We start from the raw sequence: 27,035 nt of genomic DNA on the forward strand, positions 1-27,035 counted from the left end.
TTCTCTTATGCAGCAGTTTGTGAGTAATGCCTAGTGTAAATAGATGAGCATTGCTGTGGCAGTAAAAATGCCAAAATAAAGGACCCACTGAAGAAGGCAGCACAGTCATGACCAGTAATGCAGCACAGTTGGAAAACAAAACTAGTAACATTAAGAGATTTTCTTTCTATAGTATCAAAACTTCCATATATGTTTCTACTTATTTTCATCATGCTGAGCAAATTGATTTTGGGGACAGTCACAAGGGCATCTTTTCTAGCAAATTCTACTCACACAAAGCAAGCCACTCAAGAATGTTCATTTAAAAAGAACACATCTAATATAAAGATAGCATTCATTACTACTTTAACCACTTTCAAAGTAAGAGTTGCTTTTTCCTTCTGTATTCTTTAGCATATTAGAATAATAATTTTCATTTGTACGTGTAGCAGCAGCATTATCACAAAATGAAGATATGCATATATAGACTGAAAAGTTTTAGCGGGAAAAGTATACTTAAAAGAAAAAATCATCAGAAATGTTAATTGGTGAAGACAAGCAACACACTAAGGCTTTGCTTTAGCTGGGGACAAGGAAGAATAAGCAGTCAATCACAGTCAAGCATCTAGTTTTTTCTAGACATTTGATATTATTTTTCATGTACATACTACTACAGAGAGTGAGCTTTGCCATTGTTCTACCACAGGGGAGTAGGCAGATATAAAGTACCTCTCCATCTCCCTGCAGAAGTTACTTGCAACAGAACAGCTTCACAAAGGTTGGGTTCTTTTGCAGGTTGTTTACTCCCACATTAAAAAGTAGAAACTTCATACCAGTAGTATGAATTATTTTGTTAAATAAGAAGGGAAAATACACCTCATGGTCTGCTTCAGGATACCACAACCATTTATTACATTGTATTCAATACACATTAACTCAATTCTTATCCAAGGACATTGTCCAGTTAACGGATACAAGTAAAGGTAATTCACCTACCATTTTGTAACCATACTCAGATTAACAGTATGGATGCCCATGTAAAATCAATGTCTTAGGGAATTCTTACAGTAGCAAATTATGTATTCCTACTACGGATAGGGCTTGAAGCATTTCCAGTATCTCCTCTGCCTCACTCCTTTATATAATTTTAGTGTGCAAAGTTAACAACGATCCACTCAAGTATCAGTACTTATGAGCTGATTGGTAGCATATATCAGTTTCTAAAGTCAAATACCAAGTAATTCTTCAGAAAGGTTAAAAGGCAGAAAAATACATATTCTGCTGTTAAAATAGGAAAAGTCTGTCTCAGAATAAAATGACACCAAGTACTTTTTGTATATGAAATCAGGTGGAGGTAACAATCTCTGTAGGGTAGATGTGTGTAAATACATCAGACAGAAAAAACCTGCAAAGATGAGAGTTTTGATGTGAACTTCTGTTGTTATCTCAAAGCATATAATCTTTCCATACACAGCAACAGCACAGGTAAAATGCCCCAGCTGTGACATGCTCAGATTGAAGGGTAGCTCTTCTTTAGTAAGACATTTTGTAAAATGGGTGTAGTAATCAAGTCTCCTACTCCATCAGTGTACTCAGACATCTCTGTTTAATTGTCTACTCTTTTACTGCATTTCACTCCTTTAGCTCTGCAGAGCAAATGTGCTAAGAAATTCTAAATGATGGCATAATTCAACAGCGCAAGAATTATTTCCTAACTGCTTTGTGATTCCTGGTTAACTAGTAAGATCTAAATGTCACAGATAGACCTAAGGAAAAATACAAAATGAACTAACAACCAGAGATCAACAAAGCTTCCATTACACAATAGCAGGAACAAAAGTGACAAATGTAGAAAGAGAAACTATATTAATAAATCTGTGGAAGAGATGGATACCAGAAAACTGCCTGAGAAATGATGGCAGAAAGACAAAAGGCATTTGAAAAATGTTTCATGCTTCTAGAGAGGATACAGGCTTGAAGGGTATTGGCAGAAAGAAAGAAAAAAGAAAATAAGTCTGTACTGAGCTTTTAATCTTTCCTTAATTGTACTGAGAGTCTCCAACATTATCCCCAGAGAGAATTAAGCATAAAAGCCTAAGTTACTCAAACAAGTTCCTTTATAACTCAGTCCTTTCAGAACAGCATGACTTCTTTGAAGGACTCAGTTTCTCAAAGACTAGGTCATACAAAAATCATATTGTAATGCATATTTTTATAATGCTAAAACAAAACTATTATTTTGTATCCGATTCCACTAACCTCTACTCAGGAAAACATGGATAGGGTTTTGTGGGAATTAACAGAATAGAGTTTGTTTGTATACTTTGGTTAATATTTCAGGAAAATGGTTTGCACTGGTAGCCAGAAAAGATATTTTTCAAATGTCAAGATAGCTGTGGAATGCAAAATTAAATAGAAATTACTCAGAAAATGGTCAGAGGTTAAAATGTAAGCAAGTTGAATTATATCACTAACTACTAAATGCAGGATGGCAAGGTTGAATTTTAATTGCTGATTATTTATCACCCCCAAACAAATGTTATACAAGCCTGGCTTAGAGCTATGTACAGCATCTAGAAGGAAGAGTATTTTATCAGTGTAATTTAAAATGAACAGAAGTAAAGTTCAGTCAGAAAATATCTAGTGTGTAAACTTTTATTTGTGAGTTTCAGGTTTAACTTCTACACTTGGGATTTAACTGAGAAAGTATTTTAAGCAGAGTTCAGTGGAAATACACACTAATGGTCTTATCAGCCATAGGATGAAGGATAAAGAAATTGAGCCTTAAGCATCACATCAGACTGTTCGTATGAATTCACATATTCTGCTAAACCACTGCAGTCAACAACAGCCTGTTACAGAAGCACTAGATGAAAACACAAATTTTGTGAACATTCAATGCATTACATAGTTTAAAAGTACACGGAATACGTGCCTTAGAAGGCCACCACATCTTATGTGCTCTTCTTGAGTATTTGTGACATATACAACCATTCACCAAAATGAAAAAAATTACCCATGAACAAGTTGTTCCATAAATCTTCAGATTTAAACATTTCTGAAGGCCTGTAGGCCTTTTCACATTGCTGGAGAACAGATTTCTAGGAATTTTGTAGCTAACTGAACTAATGGAATTAGAGCAATACTCACTAACCCTGAGAACCGTAACTGCTGGAGTTTTACTCCTCAGATTGAAAGAATTGATTCAAGAACAAGTACATGGACAACTGGGTTTTTTTTAAATCTCTTTCTTTTCTTGACATCTGGGACTGGCCATAATCAGCACAGATGACAAGATGAGGGAATGAGTCCTGTAGTTCTTATTTTCTGCCACAGGAGAAATATTCCATATTCAGTTTTCTATACCTTCCTTTTTAAGTGTACCTCTGGGATGCCTAGAGTTTGTAAGGTTTTGATACAATTTACCTCAGTACAAGGATTGGGCTTACCCTTTTGTTAAGCACCCCTGAACTACTAAGCCACAAAATCATTTGAGTGATTCCAGCCTCTCGCTCTCACGTCATACCAGCTATATTGGTGGATAGAAGCTATTACAGAATGGACAAGATTAAAGAGACTTTAAACCTGCTGCCACCAGCCTGTGCTGCATATCATACAAGGAGAAGAAAGCAATTAGTAACTATCTGTGTTGAAATCTCATAATGCTCACTGATTTCACATGGATGAAGAGAGAGGAGAAATCAGACTAAGGGAAAGGGCTAACACTGAACCTTACAGCTCTGGTTATGACCAGGAAAAGACATCTATCAGAACCATACTACCAAGGCAAGCAAAGAGCACTTTCTTTTTGAACCCATTTATTAATCCATATGCCTAATAAATTGATAATGTCTGAGGTTTGGCTTGCTTAGAGTTTTAAGTTGCTGAATGCTCATTCAAGGGAGTGTTTCCATAAGGAAGGAAGATCCACATTCCACTAAATAGGACTCGTAGGTTTCATGTTTCTTGCTACCTCAAAGTGAACACTTTTACAATACTTTTTAAAATTTACAAACTACACAAAACTGTGAGAATCAAAAGTAATAATATATATTATGATACAATAGCCTTGCTTTCAGTTTGTGTCAAACTGCATAAGTTCTTCCACTGCCACAGATCTCATTGTCAAAGATCTCTAAATTTTTTTAATGCCAGCAGGTTTAAGCTAATGGATTTTTAAAATGTCGATATTAAAACATACCCATTGATCTAAGAAATGGTATCACATTATTTGCCTCACCCATTATACAGTACACGCAGAAAGCACCCATTCAAATGCAGAATGCAAGCATGCACTCTATAGCACACATAACCACATCAACTGCTGTAAAGCAACAAAAATTCAGTGTTAAAAGGAAGCTTCTAAGGGCTTACTATTTTTCTCAATAACCTGGAGGCAAACAGTAATAACAGATCAACCTGTTGTGCAAGAAAGAAAAAGCACAACTCATCTGAAAAGAAATGAAGGATTGAGATGATAACACCGGACAGAAGATCAGAAAGGGTCAATCTCTGAAATAACCTCATTCACATATGATCCCACAGTGAAGAACAGTCTGTGTCAAACCCAGAAGCTGAGAAGTGTAAGCAAAGCCCTATGCAGTTGATCACTTTGGTATCCACTCTAAGTCAGGAAAGGACACTGCCAACCACAAACACAGCTAGAACCAAAGCTCCAGGCAATCTCTCATAGAAGTTTGACAAGGCAAATCTAAATTAATGCAGTAACATATACACACACAATATCTGCAAAGATATAATTCTGATTAGATAGATAGCAGATTATATACACACACATATTTACAAAGATATAATTCTGTTATGTATTTTTTCTCTCTGTGAAAGATGAGAATCAGACACATATTTAATAGTTAAAATGTATGTTGGGCAAAAAAGCCAGAATCTAGTTTATAAGCTTCAAATCTTATGATTCTTCTATGAAAGACGTTTTTACCTAATAAAAATGAACTAATGAAAGACCAGAAGTTTGTATCCTGAAATAATATCCATAGGCTCCAAGTTGTGTTTTGCAATATATGTTTTTGCCATTTAGCAAATCACGCTTAGAGATACCACATTTAATAATACAATCTGCTGAGGATGAAAAGCACTTTCTTTGCTAATAAAAAAGCTGGTTATAGAAAGTGCAAGTTTGGCAGTAAAGCTTTCAAGAAAAATTGCAGCCTGAAAAACATCTGCAGACTTTAAGTGTATACATTTCAGTTTGTCAGATGTTCTTCTGTAATTTAAATATTTTAAAAATTAATCAAAATAATTTACTTTTGTGAAAATCAGATGAATTCATATTTTTCAACTTTACCTCTAACCATGATAAAATATGAGAAAACCAATAAAGGCATTACTTAACAGGGAGACTGACATGCTTTCTGGATGTTTCTATTCCTTTTTATCAAAGAAGAAACCTCAAGCAAGTCAAGCTTTCTGCAATATAATTTAAGACCTTTTGAAGTGCTAATAAACATATAAACATTTACAAGGGCTGTAAATGGGAATGACAATATATTTTTGTATATTTTATCTGGTATAACAGGATTCAACAGGGGCTTCAATCTGATGGTCATTATTACAGTGATTCAGAATTGCACCTAAAAGCAGTGACATGGTAGGAGGGATTAAGAGAAATCACATCTACACAGCCTTATTCCACCTCACACAGTGATCAGTGACAGAGTCATAAAATTTTGCTACTGAAATTCAGAATAAACTGGGAGACTGAGACGCAAATCGATTGTAGGGATGACACACAAGAACATGCACCAGGAAAGTTTGCTGAAGAGAGACACGAGGAAGGATAAGGCCTTTCCGCTCAGCTTGTTATTTTTCAGTATTTTCAGTTGCTTAAGGGGTGTCTGAAGTGCCACTGTCTGTCACCTTAAAACAAGGATAACAAGGATAACTCACAGAGTTAAAACTAACTGGATCTTCTGCAAGAAGTCTGCCTCATTGGCGATACTGAATATCATACATAATGGCATAGCAAATTATCTGAAACAGAGTGAATAATTATTGATTATGAACTTCTCAGTCACAATGCCATAACTTAGCAAAGAACATTTCATAGCAAGACTCTATCAAAACACTTATACACTTTCATCAGTATATATCACATCAAGAGAAAAGCTGCATTATTGAAGTGAAAAATCTAGTTCCTACATAAGTTTCTCCACTGTCAGTGGCCAGGAAGATTACTTTAGAAGATAACACTGTCATAAACAGCGTTCACAAAATCTGCATCCATTCTTACAATACGACGTGACTAATACACCTGCATGAAAGCAGCAGTCACTGTGTTGCTACGCTGACAAACATGGCTGGTTCCGATGTATTTTTGGCTACTGAGGATAAAATGCTGTTTCATACTTGTTTAAAATCTCCTCTACCAGACAGAGCATCACTTCTTAAAATTAGAAATGTTTGACAAAGCAAAACAAGAGGGAAAAACCTAAAACCATATTACAAAAATGGTCAAAACCAATATAACAGCAGCACTAAAGGCCAGACTCTGCCCCCATTTAGCTCCATGGGTATCAAAGCAGTTGTGTTGTATTCCCTTGAAACATGGTCAATTCACACCAGCAAAACTGGGAGTGCTATCTGTCACTTCTTGGTACAATAACAATTTCGGAATCTTTCCCTGCTACTCACTTGCATGCTTTATCAGTATTAACACAGAAGGTACGAAGGAGGGATGTTAGCTATTTTCAAAGCCCTGCTCACATCTTGCCAGTTCTGTGTTTACTGTCATATTCTAAAGCTGGGCAGGGGGAGGGTTATATTCTTCCTCCTTCCATGTGTTCCTATATGAAAAAATCTCCTTCTTGCCTATCATCATTTTTCAATGTCTCTCACACTATCTCTGTTCCTTTGCATACAAATTTGAACTGGTTATCAACTGAAGGTTTGCAGACAACATAAAGCAACACATTCCACACACTTGGGTCCTTCCACGTCTTCCTTCTGTGTTGTATTTTGTGCCTTTTAACATGGAATAATTCTTCCTTATTCTGCCAAGGTGGCTATTTGGGATGTTGGTGAACACAGTATTCCAGCCACACTGAAAATGCAGGCTACCACAATTTGATCGCTTTTACAATAAAACACCATTAGAGAGACAAATCATCATGGAATCGTTTGAGCAGTCAGTGGAGAGCGTGACATGAAGCGGGTAAAGACAGCTGAGTGTTCCATGACCACCTTTTTATATTTTTGTGGGTCTCCAAGCACTTCGCTATTTTAAATCACATGATCACCCATCCTGCAAAGCTAAATATTCTGTATTTTATTAACTATAGTTTCATGCCTCTACTCTGTTTGCCTATGGGAAATCAGTAAATCAGAGCAGAGACTTCTGCAATTGATTACTGGGCAATAAACGGGCAGAGTGGTATACCATAAATCAAGCTGATGGTTAAAGGGCTGGACATGAATCTGATTTTTTTCTTTGATTCCTCTCTTTCAATATTTCATTTCTCAGTTCAAATTTAATCTCTCACTCAAATGAACCGGAAAGAATTTCTAGTATGGAATACTCATTGGTGAAAAGGTGTATTAGAAAGTACTGACATTTACATGAGATTTCTAATACTACTTACACATGTTGAAGTATTTAGGAGTCTCTTAGAGAAAGAAGCAAGAACATTCTCAAGTAACAAAGTAACATATATTTTCCAACAGTCTAAGGCAAGGAAAAGGTTACCTCTCTGAAATGCTACTACTGCATTACACTGCAAAACACCACGAGATAACATCCTTTGATAAACAATGTACTTAAAATTTGGCCAAATGGATAGACCAAATGAAAATCCTTACATGTTTATATTAATTAATGTATTTTTACAGTGCCTTCGTAATTCCTATTGCCATAACCCCAGCACATAAAATGAGGCATAAGATTATATTATACCTTGATATGAAGGTGTGATTAGATATACCTTAAAGCAACAAACTTCCATGCAAATGCACTGAGAGCTGTGGTCTCAATTCTGATGAACTTAAGCCTCATCAGAAACCTCAGTGAGCAGTGCTACAGCAAGCCATTTCATACATTTATTTCCTACGCAGCATCCCATTGAAACGGCATGTAAAATTTCTTCTGTTCTGACAGATCTGTTTTTGAACTAGCTCATTAAAAACTAACATTCACAATGCTCAAAAAACAAAGTTGGTAAGAAAGCTGCTTCTCCCAAAGCTATCATTACAGAGCAGTGAAGTCTGCTAAGGGCTACAGAATGAACATTAGATGGGCAAAAGCAAGAAGTAAGTTACGCCACAGTTATCAGACTACAAGATGTGTAAGTGCCGCAGAATATGAATTAAAAAAAAAATTTAAATATTCATTCTGACCTTACAGGGGCCAAGTCTCCCTCTCTCCAAAGTTACTGCATACCGAAGTAGTAGCTGTTCTTCATTTACTTAAGATGAAATGTTTCTCAAGGCATGTTCAGTAACTTCTAACATAATCTTATTCCACACAAAAGGAAATTGGTTATTTGTGTGTTATCCAAGGAAGGCTGAGTAATACACTGCGGTAGGAAAGACCTCTAAAAATAAGTCACCTCTCAGCAGATTCACTCCCTTCCTGTCTGGGTTTGAATCAGTTTGCAACTGCATGAAAGGACAAAGGTTGAGGATGAACTATGGAGAACTTTGTAATGATCACACTGCTCAAATGAATTCACTTCACTCCTACTCTGTTTAAAAGAAGCCAGCTATTAGGGGTGGAGCAAGCCAGTGGCCCAACAGGATGTGCATGACCAGAGCTCCTCATGTATAGCCTTCTGCTTTCATGTTTATTTTTGGATGTATTTTCCTTTGTGTTTTGGAACAGACTTTTGGGCAAGGTTGCTAGCACCACAACCACACTTATCCATGCTAAAGAAGGAAAGCAAGTATTTATCAACACAAATAGTACCTTTTCCTACAGATTCACAGGGTACCTTGGAAGTCTACAGTAACCAGTAACTTTTTTCGTGTTTGTCAGTGGTCCTCAGAGACCAAAGCCAGGGACAACTGATGCACAAAGGCACATTCCAGTGACTCCCACAACCTCCTAAAGCTTCTTCATCAGAGAACAGCGCTAAGCTGTGTGAGAATCTAACCAGAGATTTCGTCACCTCTAATCTGCTGTAACAGCCGCTGACAGACAAGTCTCCAAGGATGAGTAAGCACAGAAGCTCAACAATGTGCCCAAACAGGATGCTACTGCAACAGCCACAGCCACTAGAGACAAGACTATGCCCTTTTAACTGCTAATTATTGTTCTCAGGACAGTATCATTGGTGTTGACCAGCATTCCCTGACTGTTAGAACTGAAGGTCATAGGAAATCTTTCTGTACTTAAAGGACTGATTGAATATGGGGCTCAGTGCATTACAGAAGACATCTTACTATATTTTTTATAAAGAATACCCTCCCTTTTCCTCAAAGAGTATTTAAATTCACAAAACTGACAGAAGAATACTGATAAAAAAAGAAAAAAGTCTGTTTAGTAGTAGCTATCTCTCTTTTTCACGTATAGACTCAATTGCAATAGTACTCTAAGAAAGTAACTTTGCTGTATATTGTGTATTAAATATGTCAATAAACCACATCTGATCTGTGATTGATTCTGCCAATACAATTGTTTCTTAGAGAAATACAGCTAATACGAGATAAGTTACTTTTCAATTTAAACAAAACTCAAAAGGTCTGCAAATTCACATTCTGGAGTTTCAGAGATTCTGAAAATTCTTTCTAAACTTAGAAATAATTAAAATAGACAGGTATTATACCTTTCTCTCGCTTAAAATCTAGTTTCAGAATATACTAAAAGTTTTATAAGCAATATAAAAGAATATTTATTTGTCTTCCAAAGAACTGCATAGATTTGAGGGAAAAAAATATGTGTTGCAAATGTGAACTTCATCAGTAGATTTCAGTACTAAAAACTTTTTACTATAAAGGAAGACAGTTCATAGCTCTTAGCCCTAGCATTTCAGATTAGTTGCATAATACATAAATGTCAATACTGAATCAATGAATGCTGGTTCATGCTCCAAAATTACATTCACAACTTAAAAATAAGAAAGAATATTAAAAATTGCAGTATTGGGGTTTCCATGCTCTGTAGGTCAAAAATCTTTAACTGGCCAACAGAGTTTTAATTTGTTCTTTGCCACAAAAGAGTGAAAAAAGTAAATTTCCACAAAAGTAAATTTCCTGGGGGAAAAAACACACAAACAAATGAAAAAAATCATGTATAAAGGGTATTTCTTCTCTTTTGTTAGTGATCATAAAAATCCTACATACATAAAATCTGTAACCATTTTAAGAATTCCAACCTCACAATTTATTTAGGTTGTTCTTATAATACAGTATTACATTGTTTTGGAATTATTCAACAATATATTTTCTGGATAAACAACTTCTCTCATGAATTGAATTTTCATTATCTGGAGAGCTGAAATTTGCATACAGTAGATTTTAGTTTATACCATATCTGAGTTGTAATGACACTGACATTGTTGCCTTTTCCCATTTTTCCACGGTACCACTGATATTAAGTATCTATTATCTATTCTTGACTTTGTGTGTGTTTTCGTTAAAACCAAATTAAAACAAATCTGAATGGCATGTCATTGTATCAATAACAATTTCCCCATATAGACTGTCACAGCAAAGATGAAACTTAGGATAAGGCAGAGAGAACAAAGCAGCATCCATAACATAAAAAAAGTCTCCCTTTAGAAAAGTATTTACTTTTCTTCAGGTAACAATAACATTAATAATAATATACTACTGTTACTATTGCTAGCATATTTGGGGGGAATTTTCTTAAATAATTTTCTGTCTGTTTTAAACATTTTCCGTTTATCATACTCAGCTGCAACTTATGCAGTCTCTGAGACTAGCAGATTGTAAAGAAATAAATACTGCCTTGAAAAAATGAAAAACTTAATTCTACCTCAGACTAATCAGCAAAGCTGTATTTCATGACATAATTTTCTACTGAGAGCACAGGGGTAGCCTCCTTGAAAGAAAGCACACCAAAATATATCAAAAGTTCACTGTAAAACGGTACAAAAGGTAAAGAAGCACCACAGATCTAAACTGTGGTCTGTGACTGACACCTGCAGCATTTGTGACATGTTCTACTGCACAATTTCATAAAAGCTGCAATATACAAGATGTGTGCTAAAGCTTCCTATGATCACTCTCAATACTTCCAACACACATGACCTTTCCCAAAAGCATCTATCATAAAAACACTCACCAAAATCAGCAAAATTGCTGGAAACAACACTGTACTGATGATTAAAGACCAAATTATGTTGGCATTTTTGTTTTAAAACAACTTCAAAAATTTTAAGAAGGGAACTTAACCTCCACTCCCCCAATAATCCTGATAGGAAAACAACAGTCTCTGAATGCTTACCAGGAAATTCATATACATAGGAGAAATGACTGTGCTTATACCAATTACAAGTGATTTGAAAAAAAAAAAAACAACACGCTACTGGGGAACCTACAATTGGATTTATTCTCCTCCATCATTATCTTGTAAAGCACTATCTTCATTAACAAATTTCTGACCACTGGCAAGTGCTGCATATGTTAAAACTGAGGAGACCACCGGTGTATTTAATCTTTTAATGCCAAGGCCTAAAACTATAATGCAGCTGCTGTAGAGAAAAAAGATTATGAACTGCAGAAAAATATTGCCTTGTCAAATTCTTCAAATTTGCTACAAGACCTTACCAGTATTTTAACTGTAGAACTTGCAAAAAAAACCCAGTACAAATCATGGCTATGCAATTCAAAGAATGATATCTAATTAGAGCATTAATGGCAAGCATGTTTCATTCATACAGAGGTCCTTCACACCTCGGTCATGCTACACCATCAATTATGCTCAAGGTAACATATTTGCAGACACGTGATGGAAGTGCTGTTTTCTCTATCAATGTAGTTAGTTGTGGATTTGATTTTTTTTCTGATACTGACTTTAGTACTGCTTTAGGACAATTATTTGCAGTATAATACTGCTCTTTCTCAAGAAAAGAAAGCAAAAAAAAAAAATCCATCTGTCTGCACTCAGGAGAGAAACTAAACTAAAATGTTACAACCAGCATATATTTCTTAAATATAGTTAGTGTCCCTAGACCTGCAAGTTTAGGACATTGTCACACCATCTGACAGCTCTACAGAACACCTACACTTGTACAGTCACCATTTAAAACAAGCTGGCACTACAAATTGGCAATAGTGTAGGCCAGGCCAAAAGGAACCAGAACACTCTTCCAACCAAATGTAATGCTCACAAAAATGCAGACAGACTCAAGTTCAGTAACTTTCCACAGTAACATGCTAATGAAGTCTTCTCTGAGTGGGTACCAAAGTACACGCAGATTATAGAATGAAGAACCACAGCACTATGTTCTCCACAAAGGAAAGTTTTAAGGGAATTCACATGTAATCAGTAAGTTAATTTTTAAGTGATCCTGATCCATCTGCAAATTCTAAACCCCTTACAGCTGGTGATGAGACAAGAGTAAAGGAGAATAATTTAAAATTTCAGAGTATATTAAGGATAGACTCTCCTCATAAATGTTGGCAATAAAAGCAAGTTTAAGGCTAAGAAAGCAACACCTGCAGTATACAAATAAATTCTACCAGAAATTTCACGTAAGTTATTTCATTAGAAGAGGCCTACAAGAAATACAGGAATATGCAATCATGCAGAATATTAAGCACTAAAGACAAGTAAAAATTTTTTTTCCAAACTAATTTAAAAGAATTATACTTTACTAATGGTATAAATGTGCTTTTATTTCATTACAAACACTTAACCTTTTAAGTCATTTTTTTCTGCATTAACTGCAAATAAATCTGAATTTACCTCCCAAAGTGCTTTGAAGTCCTTCTGCTCAATTCGAAGGAGCTCACTATATTCTCTGGTAACGATGGTAGCATGGCGAGGAGTGTTATCCAGAATGGACTCTCCAAAAGCAGTTCCTATTCCCAGAGTGCATATTGTCACAGCATCCTTTAAACAAAAAAAAAAAAAAAAAGGACAGACATCAAATAATCTGAGATGTTTTAAGAGTCTTTGTGTCACATTTTCTAACAGCACTGCCTTAAGATTCTTCATCAATCTGCTCTAAAGAAAATTAATTAAAGTGCCAACAAAAAAAAAAATCATATGCTGATTAACAACACGGGAAGCATTAATGTGGAAATAAGCAGGATTTCTGTTCTCTATATCCATCAGTTGAATTAGCCATTTCCCTCAGCAAAGCTGAGAACACAAGAGTCACCTTCACGTTTGGAAGAAAGTACGACCTCCGTTCATCTACGTCTCAACACTGCTGTGATGATGAGATCTTTAGAAATCTCAGAGGTGATGAGAAAGTAACTAAAGTCAGAAACACAATCTTGGAATATAAATTTCTGTCCTACATAGGCTACCCTCAACAAAAGGAAAATTTGCCTGTTGTTTTCTCAGTAAACATACTTTTCAGTTATAATATCCTCTTGTATTTATAATTCATTTCCTTGTTGTACAAGGTCTGTGAGCAATGCAGTTGAACAGTTCAACCAACTCTCTTGGCCTTTCTGTTGAAAATGCCAGTAAATTTCTCAGTTGCTAATGGATATTTGCCAATTAAGTACCAGATCAAAAAAATTATTATTGTCACATAAGTCAGGGATTTCAAGGAAACTATTAAAGTCCAAATAACCTGAAATAGTCGTATCCATGTATAGAATATTCAGAAGGGTCCCAAACAAGCAGTAAAGTCCACTTCAAAAGAGTCTATATGAGCACATGTCATTCATATGATTGAAAGATGTCTAAATGAATCTCCCTTAGCCAGGAACCCTTCTGTAATGGTTCCAATAAAAATTATGAGCTACTGCAGACAAAAAATTAAGACTACTAGCAACTAAAGAACTTGTTGAATCAAAATCTTTAGACATATGTTCTATTCTAGGCTTACAAGTTGCTATGCTCCTGAGCACAAGCTTGAAGCTGAACACTTACATATGTCTTTTTCTAAGATGGGTCTTAATTGACTGTCTGTTAAGTAATTTTTTAAAATAGCAACAGTATTAAGAAATTAAAATCATAAAAACTGCACTTGACAAAGGAAATCATGTGCACACAAATACACATAAATACATAAAAACACATGCTAACTTTACTTGATACAACCTGAGAAATTTAGTTTAATTCCAAAATATAGAATTCATGCAATGCCTACAAAAATCAAAATAGAAACTTTTGTTATCCTTTTGGTAGATAATCCAAGAGAGACACATGAGCATATTTCAGCATCATTTGCTGTGTTTAAAATTGCACTGTTTTCCCTTCATGCATCTAATATGTTGTAATAGGCAAATGTTATTAAGATCAAGTTAGTAGCTTTATAATTGCAATACAAAGACAAAAGCCCATAATAGTCCAGTTCCCTGAACCATAGCAAATTGCTCTTACACAGATGCTACCATATAAAATTATATGTTCAGGAAAACAAAATCAATTATGTCTTAGAAAAGATCTAGGAAGAACTTAACAACTGTCAGAAATAAATTTTCAAGGAAGGTAGATAAGAACAGGTTTTGTTAACAGAAAGAATATTTGGGAATGAGCACCCAGGCAGCTAAATAGAGGTCTCTGCAAACAGACTATAATATAGGTTATACACTAAAGTTCTGCCATAACAAGCTCACCTTTCCAGGATGAAACACTATATGCATGCTACCACGCTCACAACTGCACTCAAAAGAGCTACAAAGAAAACGTGCCTACTGCTCACACAAAATTTGATCTCCAAATGTCCAATACATTCTTCTCAACTCTATTTAGAAAGTTCAGATAAAAGAACTCTCTTAAGGGCAGGACAACCAAACAGCCTGGCATAAAAGAAACTTTTCCATTAGGTGGATCACAAACAGTGTTTACATTTTCCAACTGTTTTCTCACTCCCTCCCCCTCCTTCCAAAAAAATAGAACTCATTTGGAACACTTCATCTTTTTTTGACTGTTTACAACTCTGATGAGGCAGCCATTCAGCTGGAGAAATAAATTAACACTGGGGGGTGTTAGGTCAAGAGGCTGGAATGGTCTATCTACATTCATTAAATGAAAGTCCAAGCTTCTGTGAAGTTCTTTCAGGTTTTTTCCCCAGCCATCACTGTTCTCCATAGAGATGCAGTTTCACATCTAGCTAGGGCGAAGGACCTTATGTCTTCTTCAAGACTTCAGAGCCCCATTTTCTCGCTGCCCCTTATTTATACATCTCCAGCCTCCTGGGGAATCAGGTGTGCTTTCTATTACACCTGTTAACCTTGCACTCAAGAATCTCCCGCTGTTCAGTGTAGACTTCAGGAAGATTGCTGGCAGCTCAAAACTCAGTTTGCCATTCCCCTCTGCAATCCCAGAAGCAGCAGGGGGTTCTAGCTGCTGGTAACCAGCTAACATTCAAACAGCTATTTAAAAGGCAGTATTAGAGACTTAAAAAAGGTGAGATTGTTTCCACTGGTGTCCTCTGAACACACTATAAAATGGTAGCATTCAGAGGCTGTTTGTGTATTCAGTTGCACTGACTGTTACTGCCAAGTGAGACACATGCAGTGAAAGATTTGTTAAACCTCCCTGTCATCCCCCCTCAATCTAAAACATTACTGAATTCGTAAGATGATTCTACGGAATGGATGAAAATCAGAAACAAGGCTCTACCTTATTCCCTCCCCCACCATCACAAGGCTCATCCCCACATGCTCCTCCCTGACTTGTGACACCTTCTGTTTTTCAACCTGGCAACCAGAATTTTTGTACCGTGTGTAAATAAAATCGTGGTGTCTGAAAGAGAAATTAAGAAAATAGGGAAAAAATTACAAGATTCCAGGCTCAAAGGGATTAAGGACATTTCTTTGAAATTTTAGTTTATTCAACACTTTGAGTTTATAAGGGAGTTGATGTAGCTAGTTTATTTTTAATTTCATCATTTTCCCATACTTTGCATCTTTACCTCACCTTTGCACCTGTCCCTCTAGGACACCATACCATCTCCATGTTTAATTAGAGATTTGCAAAAGCTGGCATTTTGAGAAGTTTGCTTATTATTACTTTGACACAGTTCAGTTAGTCCTCAGCAAAAATTTCCTTTGATAATGAGAAACCAAGGATATACATGAAAGGAAACTATCTAAGAAGTGCTTTTTCTGTTCCATTACCTTTACTGTAGTGATTCAGCCATTCCTATAAGAAATTCTTATCAAACTACTTCTAAGAATAACAGAAATACCTTCCCACACTAAAACTGCAGCCTGTAAACATATTTTAGGCCATCCTTTTTACACAAGACAAGGTAATTTGCTCAAAGGAGGCATTATGCTTCTAGAAAGACTGTGACCAGTTTTCCTTCTACTACCTAATTAAAATATTTATGGTTCAGATTACTTGTACTGTAATAACACATTCATTATTTCCATTTCTTTCTGTCTGATCTTCTAAAAACTACCTGCAATGCCTTGGACTTTTTCCTAGGTCACCTGGCAGAGAGAAGTGAATTGATTTTTCTGTATTAACTTTCAATAAGCTAAGTTAAAAACCATGACACTGTGGAGCTGAGCATGAGCCAATACACCCTGCTTCTCAGCTGAGTATTAGTCCAGCTAATCTCTGTGTTACAATGGGTAGAGCAGTTTTCATGCTGAAACTAAACACTTCAAAGCAAGCTTGGGCATATTTACACTACACTACAAACTACAGTGCAAACCTATATTGCAGCTTCACATAGGTTATCTCCAAAATACATTATGGCTATTTACACGCACACATAATGGCATTTACATGCAGAATGCAGTATTGCAAGAACTGTCCTGTTTAAATCCCTTTCCCTGTTGCCACTTCATCTTATCATATACCTCCTTTGCCCTCAGTTTCAAACAGCTGTGAAATTCTTCTAGCTCTTATGTGGACATGAACCTCTTTCTTCACAATCATTCTTCTCAGCAACCCCACTAACTTTTCACTTTCAGCCCTCTGCCTCTTCTTACAGCTGACACTGCTGTACCATCCAAACACTCATAGCTCCTCCTTTAAAGCTTTTCTAAAAGAGGTTAGTTGTTTGTGAAGTCAATGCCCTGTGTTCAGTTTGGTCTGTTTTTAAAAATCAATCAGCTTAAAAAAGCTCCACCAAAACATAAGCAAGATAAGCTGGCAATAGGCCCCAGCACACACTATGATTCAGCTGGCAAACTACAGGAAAACTGCAGATCAAATTGCTGTTTGGTCTTTGCCTTTCTTCTCTTAATTCCTTCACATTTTATCAGATAGGAATATAAATCTGAGTCATCTGGGCTAAAAGGCCCTGAATCTAATTCAGTAAATCACAGTGTTGCAGAATCTGACAATGATGTAACACTGATGCTTCTATCATAAAGCATTTATTCCCAGCCTTATTCTGAAACATTGCCAACAGTCATCCTTTGACTCCGTTCATTTTCAAAACAGAGTTCAAAAATCAAACATACGCAAGGCAGTCAGTAGTATTTTTAAGACAACACCTAACCAGGAATATCTCTAAGAGAAACTTTTATTACTATGTATCTCTGTCATAACATTGGATAGCAAATAAAAACTAAAGTCAGAACCTGTTCATAACTGAGGGTAAAGACATCTTTCTGAGAGATTCTACAGAGGCTACATTTTCTGTTTATTTTGAAGGTGACTTAACTATGTCTTTCTGGGACTTTTAAATACTATATTTATCAAGGTGTTTGTTACAAACAAGTTAAGCCAAGACCAAAACAGCTCATTACAGTTACCTCTGCAATTCACAGTGGGACATTTTTACCTCAAAAAAGTCCTCTTCAGTCTCTTCTTGGTTGTTGAACACTCAGAAAATTCCTAAATAGTTTGCACAAGAAGCAGACCAGACACCGCTCAGGATGTATTGGATGGATAATCCTATCAGATCTCTGTATCCATTCCAATGGCAAATGAAATTACCAGCAGCACTAGCATATTTTACCACCTCAGTGGAACAGAACTAACAGTAACAGAGACATTTTTTCTGGTCAAACTCTTTAAAACAGGTATATGGCAAATAGACGAATATGATTTTCGGAATAGCCATTTCAGTATCAAGCACTGTCGGCACTCGGTTTGTTATGTGTTATAACACTGCCCTCTTGTGACAAAACACAGTTTTGCAAGCAGGCAGAAAGGATTTTTCCAAATCAGTATGAAAGCAAGAATTTATGAGGTTCTAAATACGTGCGTTTGTCTTTACTAAAGCACTAAATCAGTAGATGCAATGGTTCCTGTTATCATAATATCAAATAATAGCTAATGTCAATATTTCTGTTTATATGAATTCTCAACTTGATCCTAATCAGTATTACTAACACTTTCCGTCTACATGAGTAAGATAAAATGTGCAGCAAAACGTGTGGGAATTAATACCTCACTAGCTACACTGAAGTCCTGATCCATTAGTGCATTAGGATATCATTTCTAGTGCAAGACATGTAACTACATGATTCTGGAGGAACAAAGGCCATTAAGACATTCTTAGCAGGCACTAAATAAACTGCACTTCTTATGGGAGAAAGCTTCCAAACACCAAAGGTGACTGCATAATGAGTTAGCAGATGGTAGCTGTTACACAACGCATTAATTCCCAGCCTTGATGACACTTAAGTTCCTCAGATAGACAGATAAACACCCAGTAAAACTGGGAGTCATATTTTAAATCAAGAGACCTGATTTTCCCTATTTACATTAACACTGTAGGTATCATCATATAATCATAGGATAATTCAAGCTGCAAGAAGACTCAGGAGGTCATCTAATACAACCTCCTGTTCATCTTAAGTATTAAAAGATGTCATGATATCTAAAGACATTTCAACCATATCACACTTCGTATTTAAAAGTTAGGTTCTCTCCTGAAAAGATGGTGTAATGCTGTACTTTCACATGAGACTACAAACTTCTAAACTCAGGTAAACTTCTGTATCTCTTCTGCTCTGCTGGAAATTTCTCATTAGCGTGAGTGCCATTTATATTATAATAGTAACAGCAGAGCAATTAGTCGTTGCCATGACTTTACAAAGGAAGCTTTGGCTCCTGGGTGATGTTAATGGAAAATGTGCTCCAGGGAAGGTTACAAGCACTCCTGTATCTTAGGCACTTGGGAGCACGTTCCTGGCAACCGAGTCTGTCAGGGCTGCCCTGACAGCAATACGACACTGGATTTCCTTCACCATCTGGGTTTGTAGTGAGTACAGTAGGCAGGCAGTGCTAGCAAGTACATCAAGATAAAGAATGACCAGCACCATACCAACAACAAAGTACAGACGAGACTGGAATGGGCATCCAGGAGCTACAGGCAAGAGAAGGAGCAGGAGATCAAAAATGGAGGGACATGGTATAATCACCAAGCTGGAGCAAAACCAGAGAAAAGACTGGACATAAATAATATTTAGGAGTCCCCAAACATCAAACTTATCCAGACAGGAATGGTAAATGCATGAGCTGGTGTCCTTTTGGCAGTGAGGCTGTGTCCTATGGCAACTAGGCAGTGGTAAGAATTCAGTTCATTGCTTCAGTGAGAAGGAAATGTGAGGTTAAGAAACTATTGCAGAATGTAATTTCTAGAACTAGAACTACATGAACTGTAGTTCTGTAGTTTCATATTGGCAGGAAAAAGATTTGAACCTGAATAAGTAGAAAAAAATATTTACATTTTATTTGTTTAAAAACTGAGGTGTTCCATACTCCATCTAACAGAACAAATCAATACTCCAAACAGATTCTTAATTTAACTCCCAGATCCAGATTGTGCAGATGTATTCCTTTCTGATTCAGTAAAGAGCATTGATCCTTAACAATAGTGCAGTGCCATCTTTTGGCAAACACCAGAAATATTCCTAATTGCTTCAGACCTGCACAGAAAAGGGTCTCATAAGAGCCCAGTACTGTTCCAAATTGTGACTACACCAATGACAGCCAGGCCATGCCAAGAATTGCTCAAATTAGGCTAATTATACTCACAATCAATTTCTACTTAAAACAGTGAAGAGATTGCTAAAAATAATTATATGAAGGAAGTTCCTCTTTTATCTATCATCATACTGCAAGAAGTAGAAAGACCCAGCACTCACACACTGCCTTGACTTGCATTCTGACCCGATCTCCCCGGTGATGTGATGCTCAACAAAGTGAAAAAATCCAATTTCTGCTATGAGCAAGAAACCTTCCTCAATCAGCCAAACTTTGCACAAAGAATACACCTGCTACATATGCTGTATTCAGTCAAGGTGGGAAAAATGGGTAGTGTTATACATCAGGTCCTGGGTACCTATATCACTCCTGTGAAGGCACAGTAAATCCCATGTCAGAGGTATAACTCCATGCTGAGCCACATGATGGGACAATCACAGATCTCAAACACAGGAGCAGGGAATGGGACATGATGCCTTCCCAGAAGACTAAGCTCACAGCAAGAAGTGCTTGACTTGTCAGCATGACATGTGACAACATGGGTGGCAGACTCTCAGTGAAGTAGCTCATCCTTTTGGATTTTTATTCGCTCTAAATTTTGTAAATCTAGGAGCACCAAGGTACTGAGAAACCATTCGGAATTAGGGGAGAATTCTACTTGTTTTTCTATTTCTTAACACCGAATAGGTATAACCCCCATGCTTCTGGTCTAACATGGCAGCAGTTCCAATACTCCGCTATTAGATACCTCCCCATTCTTGCAGTGGAGACTGCATTATGCTGTTATCAGACTGCACTGTTAGTGGGTTCGGTTTGAACTTTCTGAACAAGAACTGAATTCAAATATTTCTAGGGAAGGAATTAACAACTCTTAGATCTTTAGCTTAATTTCCTATGACCCCTTTCCAGAGCATTACATTTCAGTTTTCTTGAAATCAGTGGCATGATTTGCCTCCATAAACAAAGACAAATGAGACTAAAAGACACTCAGAGAAACATGCTTTTGATATGACAAAATATCTGTACGAATTATGTTGTTATCTATCTCACTGTAAGTCATATTCTTTCTCTGTACTACTGACTGGACGGTTTCAATGAAAAATCTATTTTACCTGGTGGTTGCTTGTATCAGAAACCTTCACATCCAGTGATCCTGTCAGAACAGCATACCAATTCGTCCCAATATCACCCTGACGGAACACTGGAAAGATGAAATTTTGTAAATAAGAGCTACCTCTTTTAGTTTAGCAACATTAACAAATATTTTTCCCACATATTACTGCAATTCTGCAGTCACTGCTGGTACTATATAGTTTACCATATCAGACTACTTATTTACTATTAGAATAATATTTCCAATGACACTAGAAAGCACATATTTAGTAAACTGGTCAATACACTGTGGAAACAATGAAAGCTTGTAGAACTGCTTCACACTTCTCCCCAGTTTGCTTCTTTTTTAATGTTCTCTTAGTTAATAACCCAACAGAACAAACAAACCAAAACAAAATGGTTTTCTGATCAATGTCCCTTTGAAATTCGTAATCTTCCAATGCAGACACAGCTACCACTAACTTTAGTAAGAGTTCTGGCAAAACAGTAACTGCAGGACTTTGATGTCCAGGCATTCCAACTGTGTGATTACAGAGCACTGAAATTCCTATTAGTCTAACCAAACCCAAGTGCTGTATGCCAGATTTACCTGAGGTGTATCTGAGACTCTATTAATACCACAGATTGTCATCAGCTATTTCCCTGGTAGATTCCCACCACAGGACCACCACTTATTTCCATCTCAGCTTCACAGACCCAAGCACAGCTGTCCACATGCACCTGGCACATGTGCTGCCAGGGCAGGCATAGAGCACCCTGAAGCAATATGCAGCTCTGCAAGTCTGGCTTGTGCTATCCAGAGTGACTGGAAAGCACACACTGTTAGTGATATGCCTAGGTGATACACCTTTGCCCCTGACAGCACAAAGCACCTACAAAAGAGATCAATAATACATTTACAGGGGAAGAACGAGGCTTAAGTCCAATGACTTGCTTGTAATCTTTCAACAAAACAGTGGTAGAGTCCCACGTCCAACTGTGTGCCTTGTTACCATAGATTCAGTACACACTGCATTTGTAGAGCAAGCAGCATTTTAGTCCTGCCTTGCCCCATGACTACAACTGTAAACACTTCATGGTCGTTTCTCATCGATCTCATAAAGACAATCACAGCCTAACCCCAATTTCATCTACATAAAATAGATAAATATATGAAGCTCCCTTACATGTGATTCCTTTTTCCAGATTTTCATAATATCCACAAAGACATATCTGCTGGAGAAGGTTTGGATGAAATTTCTCAAAAGCTTTCACTTCTTTCAGTCGTGTGAATATTATATCTACATCTTCACTAGAACGTTCCAAAGGTCTGCAAGAAAACAAAGGACAAAATTCTCAAGCACTTTACCAGAGAAGCATCCCCACCTGCATGCACTGAACTTACAAATGTTTGCATTAAATGTCACACTACAATATAAACCAACTAAAATGCATTTCACAGATATATAATGAAACCCTTTCGACACATCCTAACAACTGACCTTTATCAACTTGAGCATGATTCTTATCATTTCAACACAGTCAATGTCCAGAAGCCCATTTAGCACCAAAGTTCTGCTGTAACAGTCACTTTAAAAGTATATATTATGATACAGTCCTTATCCTAAAGATCTTACAATAATATATAGTTTTAGGTTTGTAAGGGAACATGAACAAATAGATGTTCAAACATACAAGAGGTCTGTGGAATCAGTGCCCAAAGCAGAAGTTTTCTATCTGGCTAATGAAAAGCTTTAGATAAAAACAGTAACTCCTATATTCAAGCTTCTCTTCTGCATTTGACTGAGTATAAACTGACTTGATTGTTCTGTTTCCTCTTCTCACTTGAAAGCAAGAAAGACAACTTCCACAAAGTTTCTGCCTCTTAGTGTTGGACAAATTAAATATGCAAGCAAGAATCTTAACTCTTCCTTGGTAACAGCAAAACATCTTAATTCAAATGTTTAAAATATTTTAAACCTATTACAGCAACACCTGGAAAAAAACCAAGACTTCAAGAAAAATTGTAGAACTCTCTCCAACACAGAAGCATGTGGACCAGCAGTTCAGCAGGTTCAGAAAATTACTACATATTTATGAAACTAAATTGAATTAGCTCTATAGCATACATTCTAAATGTGATTATCAAATGTTATGAATCAGCAGGTAAGCCAATCACTAGCAGAAAGAAGCCAACCACTAGCATTAGAAAGAATTATTTATAATAGACTAAATGCCTACCACTATGTACAGAAAGAAACACAGCACTTTCCTAGGAGAACATGCTGGATCAGATGCACAAATCATTTATGTATAAAGCTGTACCACAAAGACAGACAACTGTCAGTGATCATTAGACCTATCACTCACTCAAAAGCTGCTAGTTAATTTTACTGACAAAAATGTCTTTTTAGCCAGTGGATGAGCCTATAATGAACAGAAGTCAGGGAGCTACAATGAACAAAGACTAAGTTCACAAACACATCTTTATCACCTTATTGCTACACCCACAGTGTAAGTACTCCTTTCAATAAGATTTTTTTTTAAGATTCCTCTTTGAAATCAAAGACTTAAGGAATCCCAAGCTTTGTCTCAGGGAAGAAACTCAGATCCTACTCACAGTGAATCTCTGTCTCTCATCTTTCTTATTAAAGTACATCTAGGAGGGATTAAATCTCTATCCTCATTTATACTCCAATTTACCCTTATTAACTACAGATGAGAATAATAATTCTCTGGTGTGTGCAGTTGCTTCTACATCACAGTGACATCCTCTTACCACTTCAAATCACAATCAACTACAACAGCTCTCTTTTGAAATATTTCAAGTAAGATTTTCACCCATTCCTTCTTTTTGACTGTGCACTAGCTGACAAGTACTAATAAGCATTAACTCTCTTGTCAAAATCCTTTTAAGAAGATTAGGAGGTGCAGCTTGCTAACAGATTTAAAATCCACTTATACAAGATCCCTACCCAAACTACACTAGCACTTGAATCACTAACTCCCTTAATTTATGGACTCTCAAAAATAACAGCAAGACTCAACAAGGAAAAAAAAAAAAGAGATTATTCACAGAATATCCCCTTTTCCTACAAAAATTGTGTCTGAGACTGTTTCATTCCTACAACTGCTCTCAGCTGACTCCATTCAAGTCAGTCAGTTCACCTGCATAGAATTGACTGTAGGATCTCAAGTGTTTAGTGGTTTTAATAGTTTGATGGAGTCAGACGGGAGAAAAGGAAGCAGGGTTAGCAAACAGCATGCATCAGGTTAATCAGCACTGTTGTCTCAGTGCTCTTTCTGAAATATGAGTGCAGAAACCTCTTCCACTTTTGACTCTATCAAAAGGACAAGATTGGGGGGATTTAATTCATAGGCTGTGTAGCATTTTTTCCTGAGTTGCTCCAGAGACACAGTTTCCATTTAGTTCAGAAGAAGGTGAGAGCAGGGCTCACTTCCACTGATGTGGCAAGAAGTGTCTTGTGCCAAGCAGATGACTGCAGGAAAACCTCTTTCTTCTGATGGAAGTGCCTTATGATCCCAGTAAAGTGAGTTATTATGGAAGGACAAGCCTTCTCATAGGTAGCTGAGCCATGCTTTTTAGTTTTAAACATCAGCACAGGAGTGGGAAACCAAACTCCATATTTATCTGGAAAGACAAATTGAAGTTCAGTGTTCTAGTGGTTTACTTCAGCAAGCAGCTGAGTTACAGCCCTTCATGTTAGGAGCAGTTACTTCCACTTGGAGGATGTGAAGTGGGCATTTGAAGAGGGGCACACAGACGTGCTCTAAACAAAATAAGGAACACAAATTATTAAGAAATACGCTTAGTAATAATCCCAAAATTGTTTTATTCCTTACAATGCTTCTTAGTAGTTCATTACTACTAAGCAAGCCATTTGTTCCAACAGCCTTTCTTCAAAACATACTGGGTTTAATATCACTGTGTGAAAATATATTTCCACAAATATTTTTACTGGGAGGGCATATATTTTAATCCATCACATTTAGTATCAAAGCTAGAATTTGGGACAGGCTTTCAGTGAATGATTCAACCATTGATCTATCTTAGAAAAGGTACATTGTCCTCCAGCTGTGTTTTACAAAAAACCACACACACACACACACACACACAAACACACTCCAAAAAAACCACAACAAAAACAAACAAAAACAACAACAAAAACTGACAAAAAAACCCACAAAAAACAACAACAAAACCGAAACAGCAAAAACAGCAACAAGCAAGGAAACAGGCAAGATATATTAATGGTACCCCAGAATAACAACTTATTCATGTCTCTCAAATGAGACACACAAACACCTAATTTAAGATTTAGCTGTTCGGTTAAGATCATGAGTTCTTATTCATAAAAATGAAAACGTTTGGTAACAAAATGCTTTTGGATTTTTCTTTCAGAGCTCCTGGGAAATGTCCTCAATGTTTAGGAGTACGGAATTAATTAACAACAGGTGTCCCAAGCTGAGGTGGCCCCTAGTCCTTACTAGCACATGAAATTTTGCCTGTGTAAAATCTTCAGACTGCAGTGAAACAATAGTATTAGTAGCACTCAAACTCATTTCTATTAAGTGTTTATAATCTATAATGAGTCTGATTTCAAAAGCATAGTATTACTTTGTGAGAGAGTATGAGAACAATAAAGCACCATGGCATCAATTAACTGCTTTGCCACAAAACTCAAGCAAACTTTGATCACTTTCTACAAACCATCTTTTAACAAAATTATCATAATTATAACTTGTCTGTATCATTAAATTAACACTAATTAATCTATTTATGATGCCAAATTTTGTTTTCTATTTCTGAAGTACAAACTGCCTTCCCTGGAACAACATCAGGACAGGACAAAATAAATTTATTTCCTCATCACAGCTATCTTACTAAATTGCTCTAAACTTGTTTTTGTAAAGCAGAGTTTGGAATAAATTTAAACAGCTAATATTATACTATAGTCCTTAGAACATTAATGATTCAATCTATTAATTAGAAAAGTACTGCTGATGGCAGATGGAGAATTATGCAAGCTTTATTTTCACTACTGTCACATTTACAGAAGGCAGTGGTATTAATCCAGAAAGGAACTATTCCCCAAAACAGGGAGACGGGCTGCAAAAATCCCCAAGGTGAAGCTCCCTATGCCTCCTACATGGCTCCAAAAGCCTCTGAAAGACTTTTCCAGATACCATATCAGAGCACCTAAGGTCACTCCTTCGTAATCACCACTGCTGTTCAATCTCACTGAGTTTAGTCCTCCTCTGCTAAACTAGTGCTGGAGAGGATTTCTTTTAGTTTTGTTCTGTCACATTGATGATGATATGCTACTGAAGTGTCCCCTCACTGCTGATGCTGCAGAGTTATAACTTCACATCCATGAGCATACAAAGTTAAAAAATGCATTTCAGTGAGACTTCAGCTACCCCTGGATTTTCTGCTAAAGCTTCTGTCCTTTCCTAACTGTACTCCTACTTCTGAAAGCTCAAGACCAATGCATGGACTAGGACCACAGATTAATCTACAAATGTGGACACCTCTATTAAATCAATTAAAATTCTTCAGCTCTCAACAGTTTGGTAGACATATAAGCTAGAGCAGAAGCATTTTAAGGCAAGGTCACTCCTCTCATAGAAAATCTATTACTCTATCCAGTGAAGCACCCCCGCCCTAGGCTGCCCCACCCAATTTGAAATAAATTTTACCTCCAACTGTGCTGACATCCCATTTCACTGTAGCCAAAGAGGAGGGCACTTCCAGTGTTGCAAAGCAGGGCTACAAAATTATTAGGAAAGAGTAATTTGTTTTCACTACCCTATAAGCCTTTCTGCTTTGTTTGACCCCTGAATGCTTTATCCAGCTTTTTACTGATACCACTAATTTGTCTCTTCAGAGCATAGTAAGTCTTAGGTGGTAATAATGTTTTCACACAGG

General features: G+C 36.6%; 1 protein-coding gene across 4 annotated transcripts in view; it reads right to left on the minus strand.

Annotated features, from left to right (window-relative positions):
• RAPGEF4 (Rap guanine nucleotide exchange factor 4) overlaps positions 1-27,035 on the minus strand; it is a 151,323-nt gene that overhangs the window by 115,796 nt on the left and 8,492 nt on the right. For all 4 annotated transcript variants that reach the window (XM_032692912.1, XM_032692910.1, XM_032692909.1 and 1 more), the window contains exons 2-4: positions 22,273-22,415; positions 21,106-21,194; positions 12,878-13,024 (exon numbers count right to left, since the gene is read on the minus strand). In XM_032692912.1, the coding sequence (XP_032548803.1) occupies positions 12,878-13,024; positions 21,106-21,194; positions 22,273-22,415 (379 nt within the window). The remainder of the gene's footprint in view (positions 1-12,877; positions 13,025-21,105; positions 21,195-22,272; positions 22,416-27,035) is intronic.

This window comes from Chiroxiphia lanceolata, chromosome 7 (genome assembly GCF_009829145.1).
Source record: "Chiroxiphia lanceolata isolate bChiLan1 chromosome 7, bChiLan1.pri, whole genome shotgun sequence".
Classification (NCBI taxonomy): Eukaryota; Metazoa; Chordata; class Aves; order Passeriformes; family Pipridae; genus Chiroxiphia; species Chiroxiphia lanceolata.